This window comes from Cinclus cinclus, chromosome 15 (assembly GCF_963662255.1).
Source record: "Cinclus cinclus chromosome 15, bCinCin1.1, whole genome shotgun sequence".
Lineage (NCBI taxonomy): Eukaryota > Metazoa > Chordata > Aves > Passeriformes > Cinclidae > Cinclus > Cinclus cinclus.
Window position 1 is genome coordinate 10,400,014 of NC_085060.1, and position 10,300 is coordinate 10,410,313.

The 10,300-nt window shown below is 46.8% G+C and overlaps 1 protein-coding gene across 2 annotated transcripts; it reads left to right on the forward strand.

The window, feature by feature from the left end:
* The first annotated feature begins 219 nt into the window (after positions 1 to 219).
* Positions 220 to 7,766, forward strand: UBE2A (ubiquitin conjugating enzyme E2 A). Of its 2 annotated transcripts, XM_062503098.1 has the most exons (6): positions 220 to 411; positions 693 to 773; positions 883 to 908; positions 5,959 to 6,048; positions 7,090 to 7,178; positions 7,578 to 7,766. In XM_062503098.1, exons 1-6 carry the CDS (start codon positions 368 to 370, stop codon positions 7,704 to 7,706), a joined length of 459 nt encoding a protein of 152 aa, XP_062359082.1. In that variant the 5' UTR covers positions 220 to 367; the 3' UTR covers positions 7,707 to 7,766. The 2 variants fall into 2 exon arrangements, with proteins under 2 accessions (XP_062359082.1, XP_062359083.1); XM_062503099.1 differs by lacking the exon at positions 5,959 to 6,048.
* The last annotated feature ends 2,534 nt before the right edge of the window (positions 7,767 to 10,300 follow it).

The window sequence follows — 10,300 nt, forward strand, 5'->3', positions numbered from 1 at the left end:
TTTTGATCTCAACCCGCAGCGCCACCGCCCCCTTCGTGACGCCACTGCTCACGTCACGCCCCCGCCCTCCGCCGCCGTTGGTACCGCCCCCCGCCCTGGTGGTAGAGGCTGGGCCGGGGGCTCAGCTACATCCGGCTCCGCCCCCTCTCCCCGCGCCGTTGGTACATCCCGGGACCGTCCGGCTGCCGGCGGAGGAGTCGGTGCAGCCCAGGTTCCCCCTCCCCCTCCCCCGCGCCCGCCCTAGTGGTAGAGGCCGCGATCGCTCCTGTCCGTCAGCGCTGCCGCCGCCTCAGTCGGAGCTCGAACCTCAGCCTCGCCCGGCGCTCCCTCCGGCAGTGTATGCCTGAGCTATAACCCTCAGCCCGCCATGTCCACTCCGGCCCGTAGGCGCCTCATGCGGGACTTCAAGAGGTACCGAGGCCGCAGGCCGAGGGTAAAGGGGCGGGCGGGCGGGAGGAGGACGAAGGGCCGAGCGCTACCGGGGGAGGAGGGGGCAGCAGAACATGGCGGCGGGGCAAGGCGCGCTCCGCTGATTGCGTAGCGCGGGCGGCGCAGCCTGGCGCGGGTTACGCCGTTTGCGCAGGCGGCCGCTGCCGGGCCGGGTTGCGCCGTTTGCGCAGCGGCGCCCCGGGTTACGCCGTCTGCGCAGCGCGGGGGGCGCGGGCCGCGCTCACCGTCCCTGTGCCCCGCAGGCTGCAGGAGGATCCCCCGGCCGGGGTGAGCGGGGCCCCCTCTGAGAACAACATCATGGTCTGGAACGCCGTCATCTTCGGGTGAGTCGGCAGGGAAGGGGGCGGCGGGCCGCGGGGGCCGCTCAGCCGCCGGGGGGTTGGACTCGGGCTGCCAGCGGGGTAACGCTGTGCTTTGCTTTCCCTTCTCCAGGCCCGAGGGGACCCCTTTCGAGGACGGTAAGTGCGGCGTGCGGGGCTGGTGTTTGGCGTTCTTGGGGTAAACTGCTGCGGGTTGACACGGCCTTGGTGTTAGTACCGTAGGCTCTGCAACAGGTGTGGGCCTGGGGATGGCGGGGGGGCCGTGGGTGCATGTTCACCTGACCACTCACGTGTGTGCCTGATTTATGTAAATATTATTTTTCTAATCCTACTCTCAGAAGGTGTTGTGGATTCAGATTGCTGTGTTGACTTACGGAAACGTACAAATTAGCTTGTACGGTCTTGCTTGTAATGGCTACATCTGTTATAAGTTATTTTAGGGATCTCTACGAACTTTTCTGTTGAACTCTGGATCATGTTTTTAGGGACATTCCTGTTTGGGTAACCAGCGATAACTTCGTATAGAACTGTTATCTTTTGAGTTCTGTTTTTTTTCTGATGCTGGAAGTGCTTTGTGAGAAAGTTCCAACGTGAGTCAGCTGAAGTAGGAAATGGGCTGAATGTTGGAGGAAGTTCAGAAGAGTGGCTTTTTCTTGTCATTTATTTTGCTCTGCTACAATTGATATCATTCAGGGCTTAAGACTGGAAAGACCTTTTAAGTTTAAAAGCTATTTAGACAGGTCCTGGTGACGTACGTGTAGTTTCCATCTGGTCTTACTGATTTCGATAGGTTTACTGATGCTGCATGAGTACTTAAACATCTTGTGAGAACCTGTTAGACATGAAATACTGTCTTAAGTGAAATCAGTGATGCATTTTTTAAAATACTTTCAGTGTAGGCTATAATTAATCTTAGATCTCCATGACTCATGACAAAAGCATAGGAAAAATTCCTTAACTCTTACGTTGTTCTTGGCTAACTCCCTTGTCTTTGTTTATCCTTGGAGGTAGCACCTGTGGATGTGCCTCTGAACTGCAGATTTTATTTTTCTGTAAAGATTTTAAAGACTTTAAATATTTCAGGCCTAAGAAAAAAAGAAGTGAGTCTTCAGAGTTAATGTATTTCATTAGTTAATAAATTTGCTGGAGTAGCTGCTTCAGCAGTCTAATGTTTAGAACTTGGACTTGAAACATTGCATAATAGAACAGCTACACTAAATGTATGTTGCTGTACCCTTAAAGAAGGGCTCACTTAAACTTCTGTGGGGGTTACTAGAGCTGCTTAGGCTCTTGGAGCACTGCTGCTAATAGAGTGAGTCACTGTTTGGAGCAGAAAGCTGTCTCTTTGCAGTGTGCTAAAATGCAGGTTCTTGCCATGCTCAGACTCTTCCAGTTCAGCATGTGGTTAACAGATGCTGTAAGGGCTTTTTTTCCATATATTTCCATTTAGTTGCAGAAAGTTGAGGACTACTTTGAGACCCCTGACATACTTTTACCTCTGTGCTTTCTGAGGCAGCATTGTGTCCTTATCTTGGGTACTGAGGACATGTTGCACTCACAGGAGTTTGAGGTTCAGACAGGTGCTTGAGGCTGCTGCTGCTGTCCTGCTTTGGTTGATGTCATAATGTAATCTCAGGGTGTGATGGAATGCTCTTTTCTTAGCGAACTCTGTGTTTTCACACTGTGTGCTCAAGAAAACAGATATGTCTTGTGTTGCAGGATATCTGCTTATCTCCTCACCTCTGGATGTATCTTACCTTACTAGATAACAAAGCACTAAGTGGTGCCTGGAGATAGGGCTTGTTGGTGCCTCAGCTGTGACTGGAGTAGCACAGTTCAGATAATGGTAGTGCAGTCCAGATGCAGTTCAGCTCCGTGTAGGTAAGAGTAAGGAAATTTTAATTTAGTAGTATGTTAGTTTGGACTTGCTTTGCAACTGCGCAGCTCTTGTAGGTACTCTTGGGTACAGTTCACTGTACTCAAAGGTACAGTGAAACTCTATAATCTATCTCATGAAGCCTTTGCAGGTCTGTGTTCTTTTTCATTTTCAGGCTCCTTCACTCTGTGGTGATACTCTAAAATTTCAGGTAGCTTAGTTCTTGTAAAAGTAGCCTGTGAAATTTCGGGGAGGGAGGTTGTTAATCTAGAAGTATAATGTCAGCATTGAGAGTTACTCTTCTTAATCCTTGTTCTGGTGAGGCCCTTCTCTGCTTGCAGCTTCTGAGGCATCGTGGTTTGGGCTGCAAACCTGAAGTTGAAACGCATTTGTTTACTTGCTGTGCAGCATTCTGCAGCTGATACTCCGCCTTCTCCACCCCCGGCCTTCCGAGGGTGTTTTCACAACTCAGTGTGCAGGCTGGCACAGCTTAGGAGCAACCACTAATTTAGATCAGCAGCATAACTTCCATCTTCTGGCTTAAGAGGAGTCAATTGCAGGTGTCTGCAGTAGGACCCTGGGGATATTTATCCTGCCCTTCACCGTATTTCTAAGAATCTTTGTGTGTGGCATTTTAAGTGGCAGTGACAGCACAGCTGTGGAAGTCCATGCTGTTCCAGTCCTTAAGACCTGTTTCTCTGAAACTGGATGGTGATACTGTGGTTAGTGTAGGATTCCTGGCTCAGAGAGATTTAAGTAGTTCAGCTGCTGTAGTATCCTTCATTGCTGTGATTGTGCAGGAGGCTTGAACAGAGAACACAAAGCATTTATCTTCTGTGTGGTTTATGACTTGCTTATGGAATATGGATCCTGTATCCTTGTGCAGGAGTGAAAGAGCTCATCCCTGTTTTTTGGGCAGTGGAATGGTGGGGTTGCTCTTGGGAGCTGCAGTGAGGGGCCCTGCAGGGACACAGGCTCTGCTCTCTGGAGTTGCTGGGGTTGGTGCACAGGCTGTGCAGAAGCCTCTCTTGGCTGTGTCAGGGTCTCAAATCCTGAGGTAGAAGTGATCAAGGTAAGTACAGGGCAGAGAAGGGAATGTTCTCCTAAGATTAGTGGTGATTCAAATACCAATAATGACAGTAAATATGATAATTTATGTTTTTAAAATGTCTGTCTAGGGTAAGTTGTGAGGAAAAAACAGTTGAAAGTGTTAAAATTAGTGACAGAAGAGATTGGACACTGAAGGCCTTGTCCCCAGCAGTGTGTTGTGATACCTGTTGTGGGCTTTCAGTGTGAGTGACCCTTGGACTTCGATGTGTCAAATATCTGGATTTGCCCTTTAATAAAGCTCAGTAGTGAGGGTTTGCCTACTGTGGATCATTTCCAAAGAGCCATTGCCACTCTAGGCCCTGACTTGGAAATCTGAATAGTTCGGTAATCCAGCTGGATATTGCTCCAGATGAGCCCCTTGCTCAGGTTTGTGTTAAAAGTAGTGCTGTCCTGTCTCTGGTGAGACAATAGCTTCCCTTTCTTTCAGTAGTTTTAAGCAGACTCTTAAGACCAAACTGCACCTGTTACTGTCAAACCTGTGTGATGGTTTGTACTTGGTTTTCAGTCTACTGCTTGCTTAGTCATTCCTTCCTCAGGAGGAGGCTACTAAGAACCAGAACTGGGGCAGGGAGAACTGAGAATATGTACAGTTAAATCTCTAAGCACTTGATTTTAAGGGGCTGATGTTTTCAGCTGGTAGAAGTTGTTGCTGACTTCCCAGTCCTGGGTTTCAAGCTGATCTCAGACCTGACTTTGTGCCTCTGGAGTAAACTTGGAAAACCCCACTGCAGACTTCCACTAATTTGAACAATCCTAGGTCCACTGTTCTGGCTCTTTTGTTTCACAGTGAAAGAGCATAGTGTTGGCTCTCTGCTGTACATTGTTAGGCTGCTAATAAAAAATACAATCATACATTAACTTATTTTTAGGGTGTCCAGACCTCCTGCTGCTGTAGGGAAAGTGCTAAAGCGTGTGTGCCCTGTCTTCTTTTGCTAAGTGGAAATTCAAAACAATGACCTCCATTTCTTCCAACTCAGTGTTACAGTTTATCTCCTTCTAAAGAAAGGAGTCCATAAGAAATCTTGCAGGTCCTTGCTGATTTGGGGGGGAAGAAAAAGTAAAATTGAAAATCTGTTCTCTGGCTCACCACTTGTTAGCACGTTTGCCAGTGAAACAAAGGAATAATTTCATTATATTAGTGCTAGAAAACTCCATCAGAGTAGGAAGCAAGGACAATGAGCATGGGGGAGACAGGGGGAACCTGTCTCATCACTGATACATAAGGATGCCCTTTCAAAAAAGGCAATATGCCCTGCCAGCAGCTTGTTCCTGTTACAACAACAGCTGTTACTGTCAGGTGCAGTCCTTGTACAGGAGAGCTGTGTATTTATAGGAAGGTGCTTCAGATACTCTCTCAGGAACATCCTAAGATGCCTCTGAGGCTGGTTGCTCTTGGTGGTGGCGTGGTTGGAAGGAGCTCACATGGTCTGCAGTGTAGTAGGTAGAGTTCCTTAGCTACTGAGCTGAATCCGGAGTTGTCCTTAATCCTCTGAACCCATACATGCAGCTTGGTTGACAGACTTATTATTCCCAGATTGTCAGCCTCAGGAGCAGGGCTAAAATAACTTAACGTTGGTGAAGGCTGTTAAAATGGTAGGATCTCAGCTACAATTTTCTGTTTCTGCTTAATCAGTCTTTCTCTAAGGATGACCAGTTAGTGTGAAGTAAATGGTCAGGTTTATATTTTAAAGTGTCAGATTTGGATGCTGAATTCAGTGCTGCTTTTCTGCAAGACCCAAGTACTTTACAGTTGTTGAGAAACATGACTTTTTTTTTTAAGGAAATAAATTACAAGGTCCTTGCCATGACAGCATATTCCATAGATAGGGCTCACAGAATGACGTTGTGTTACACAGATGGTTCTACACCCACTGCTGTTTATTCAGTGTACTGGGATTAGGCTTTCTGGAAGAAAACCCCAAGGGCAGATTTATTTCCCTACGTAAACCTTTTGACTGGTATTGCCAATAAAAGTAAGTCACAGGAAATACTCTTGTACCAGTACTGTCTGGCACTTCAGTGTTAATGATTAACTCCATGAGAGTAGAGGAATTGCTGTGGGATTGCACAATGTGTGTTCCATATCCAGCATGCCTGTGTGTGCACAGTAATGTCACCGTGTATTGTGGGGGAATGCTACTTACTCACCCCTTGTGTAAATTCATGCTGAATAAAGGTTGCTTATCTCTCTTTCAACTCCAGGAACTTTCAAACTTACAATAGAATTCACAGAAGAATACCCGAATAAGCCACCTACTGTCAGATTTGTCTCTAAAATGTTTCATCCAAATGGTAAGTTACTTACACAATGCTTGGGTTTACTTTTGCTGTTTTGTTGGATGTTTGGGGGAGGGGGGGAGGAGAGAAGAGAGGGCTGGGGTGTTTTGTTATAGCTTGCTGTATAAAAGGTCTGTTTATTATAAAAATTTCTGCTATCTAATAAGGCAGCAAAATTCCAATGTGGTTGTTTTGGTGAAGATGGATATATGAGCAGTGCTCAGGCTTGAAAAGAAAGGGGCAATAAAAGGAGCCTCTTACCTTTCAGTAAGTACTTACTGTACTTACAGCACAGTACTGATGAGACACTCAACTGCCTGTTAAGCCTTACAGAAGAATGTTTTGTACTTAAATAGCAGTGCTTTGGACTTCTGTCTGTATGTATTGTAGACATAGCTTAGTGATACTGGTGGATGCAGCTGTCTTCTATCACTTTTCTTCTCCAAAATGCCTGTAAGAAGGATACACCATGAAATACAGTGTTAGGGTCCAGCTATAGCCAGTGACAGTAAGGTTATTTAATTAATCCCCTTCCTTGGTACCTAAAGGCTGGAGAGGTATTCCTTGCCCCCAAACAAGCTTTGTGCAGAAATACCAGAAACCTTCCAACATGGCAAGTGTGGGTCCATTGCAGTGAGGGAAGGTTCTCCTGTAGCTGCTGTGAGTAAGGTGACTGGACCCTGTTTTAGAGGCTTCATGGGGAAACCTTGAGTGTGAACAGCTGTTTGTGGGTGTTCTTTGTATAGTTCACTTCTGGGTAGCTAAAAATATTTTTGCCTTGAAATCTCTTCATGGTTTCCCACAGCAGTAGTTGCAATGATATAAAGAAGTTTGTGAGAGAATAACCAGGGGTTCCGTTTAAATACTTCAGGCTTCTGTGGTGAGGAGCTTCACTGCTTCCTACCTACAGGCCTGTTGGCAGGATTTCAACCTGTCAGACACTATGGACTGCTGCAGTGTGTCTGTACACAGGTTTTCAGGACCAGGCAATACTAGGGAGAAAAGCCAGTAGCTGTACAACTTGTGTTTTAAGCTGGTTTTTTTGACCCTTTCCAGTCTATGCAGACGGTAGTATATGTCTGGATATCCTTCAGAATCGCTGGAGCCCCACTTATGATGTCTCCTCCATCTTAACATCCATACAGGTAAAAGAACTCTGCATGAAGAGACAGAATTACATTAGGATGCTTTGACAAACACAGCTCAGGAAACTTTTTTTTTTTTCCCCTCTCCTAAGAGCCAGTATAGCAGCTACACCTGTATACCATTATAGCAGCTACATACTGGCAAAGTGTGAATCCTTCCCAGGTGTAAACTGGCCAGGCAGTGACACAGGTGGTCACTGCAGGGCACCCCCTGGGATGCATTGCTTGGCTGTCACAGCAAGTCACCTGCACTGTGCAGGAGTGACGCTGGTGGCCAAAGCCTCTAAAGCCTTCCAGCTGCAGAGATGCAGTGTGCTGCACCTGGGCTAGTATGGATAGTCTAGAGGTGTTGTAAAACTGTACTTTGCAGTGCCTAAGGATCTTTTTCTCTTTGCACAGTCCCTATTGGATGAGCCAAATCCGAACAGTCCAGCAAACAGCCAGGCAGCTCAGCTATACCAAGAGAATAAGCGGGAATATGAAAAACGGGTTTCTGCAATAGTAGAACAGAGCTGGCGTGACTGTTGACCCAGGATGATGCAAATGAACACTCTGTTGATGAGGAAAATAAACAAAGTGTCCGAGTCATCTTTTTCCTCCTAGCATTTACTTTGCAAGCAAAATAGCTGTTGTGCTGTTGCCACCCTCCCTTGCTGAAGCTTCTTCTCCTTGGACATCAGAACACACCCACTTTCAAGTCAAACGTTCTGTACTTGGGTTACTTGCAAAAGAGTTACTGATGCTGAATTCATTTTCTGTGGTCCCTCTCCAGTCTTAGGGCAGTATTGTGCATTTCTGTAGTGTACACTAAGCTTTTAATTGTAATTGTGTTATACACAGTGATGCTTATGTGTAGCTTGATAAAAGGGATGTTTATATACATACACATTTTTTAACTGATATTAACTAAAGTGCTGATGTGTCCAGGCTGGTCACTTACCTCTACTATTGATTTAGACCCCACTGTGTTTGTAAGTACTGGGTGAAGAAATCATCTTTAGTTTCCCTTTTGTATTGGTTTATCAACTCCTTTACTCATGTTTAAAAAAAAATCAACTCTTCGATTGATTCCAGTTCAAAGATTTAGTAAGACCCTGGAATACTTGTTAATTCTGCACTTCACATGCAAGATTTATGTACAGATCTACATAAATTACTACAGCTGTGGTACTTTGATCTTTGCTGAGGGTGAGAAACAAGCCCCCATTTTTTTTTTTTTTAATTGCTATTTTAAAAGACATGCCTATGGACACTGGCAGTAGGTTTCTATAGTCTTGTCACTGAGGCATTACTGGACAAAACTAGGTAGAGCTGTGGTACTCAGCAAAAGGCCTTCCACATTAAGGAAGGGGTACAACCGACCTGTTCCAGCAATGGAATTACTCTCCTTTGGTGTCTTTCTCCTGCCCCTTACCTTTAGCTGAGAAAGATAAGTTGTTCGGGATCTAACTTTGTCTTATGGAAAGTTTGAATTAAGTCCAGGGTAGGCACTCAAGTCTCTGCAGTTTCCGCTCTTTGTAGATGACCGTGTGGTTTGTGTGAGCTACTGCTGCATGCTTGAGTTCATTCCCTTCAGTTTTATGAAAGTATTTTTTCAATTCTGAAAAAAAAACATTTGTAAGTCTAGTCACTTTTTTTGTAAGGCAAGTTTGTACCTTTGGATACAGAACCTTAAGCAGCAGTGTGGGATGGAACCTGCAATTGTGTTGTCCACTGTTCCAGTGTCTTTTGTGTGCGCATTGGTCTGTTAGTTGAGAACTATAACTTTGCACAAGTAACCCATGTAAGAAACTGTACATTTTTCAAAAGTTGTAAATAAAGTGTAACCTTAGTGCTTATTGTATAAATAGGCAATAAGTGTATAACTGTGCTTATTTAACTGGGCTGCCAACAGTTGGGTGTGGGGTAAAGCTCCAGCACTGTGCAGTACTTCCTCCTGTGGGGAGACAGGGCTGCTGCACCTGCAGGAACAGCAGGGCAGGGACGGGGCTGGGGACAGAAAGGAGCCCGTGACCCTGAGTTAGTTACAACACAAGCTCACTTGATACAGGAGCTGCATTTGTTTTCCTTTTGTGCTAGCAGGTTGAAAATAGGATTTATGAGTGGCAGATAACAAAAGCTGGTTCTGTTGCTGAGCTCCACAATTAAAAGTATGCAGTGCACATTTGTACCTGCAGTGGCAACAGCGTGTACGCTGGAACAGCCCTGTGCCTTGTGTGGAGCAGCTGTACTGCCTGCTGCAGGCACAGCCCCTTGAGGGGACCAAGTCCCTCTAAGGCCACAGGGGCCTCACAGCAGTCCCACCGTTCTTGTGGTTGTTCGGCTAGTTTAAAAAATGGAGCAGATTCTCAAGGCAGCCAGAACAGAGCAGCACCGAGGTGCCAAGGCGGATCAATGCCACCTTCAACCTTGCCCCAACTCCACTTACTCACAGACTCCATCACCGCTCCGTGCTCTCTCCTGAAGGCTGAGGCTCCGCAGCCCCCCTGGGGACAGTGACGCTGCCGTTCCCCACGGCCATGTACGGCCCCAGCAGCCACACCCTGAGCCCCCACCAGGCCCTGCACAGGCACCGCGGGTGGCAGAGAGGGCACAGCCACGACCCGGGACAGGGAAGGCATCATCCTGCACAGCCTGACTGGGCCAGCTGCCCCTGCACAGCTAGAGACTACAGCTGGGCCCCACCTCTCCCAACAGAGGCATTTTTCATCTTGAATACCAGTGGTGCTTACTGCCTTCCCTGGCATCACCAAGCTCTTAACAACCTGTGCATACCCCAGTTAGGGAGGAGGAGCTTCAGTTTTCTTTCCCTAGAAAGTACCAGGCTTCTTCAACTCCTACAGCACCATCTGCTAGAGCCCAGTGTTCTTGAGAGCAGAATTCAGACGTAGGGAGAAGAAATAATGCACAGAAAACAACCCCAAACAAAATGGAAAAAAAACTACTTCCAGAATTAAGTGCCGTATTACTTTTTCACAGCAGCAGCAAGTTGCTACTCAGCAGACCACGCAGGCAGAAGCTGTGCTGCAGCCAGGAGGAGAGGAGAGGGAGAGGGAGAGGGAGAGGGAGAGGGAGAGGATGCTTGCTCTCTGCTTTCTGAATCTCACCTGCCAGGGCAGTCT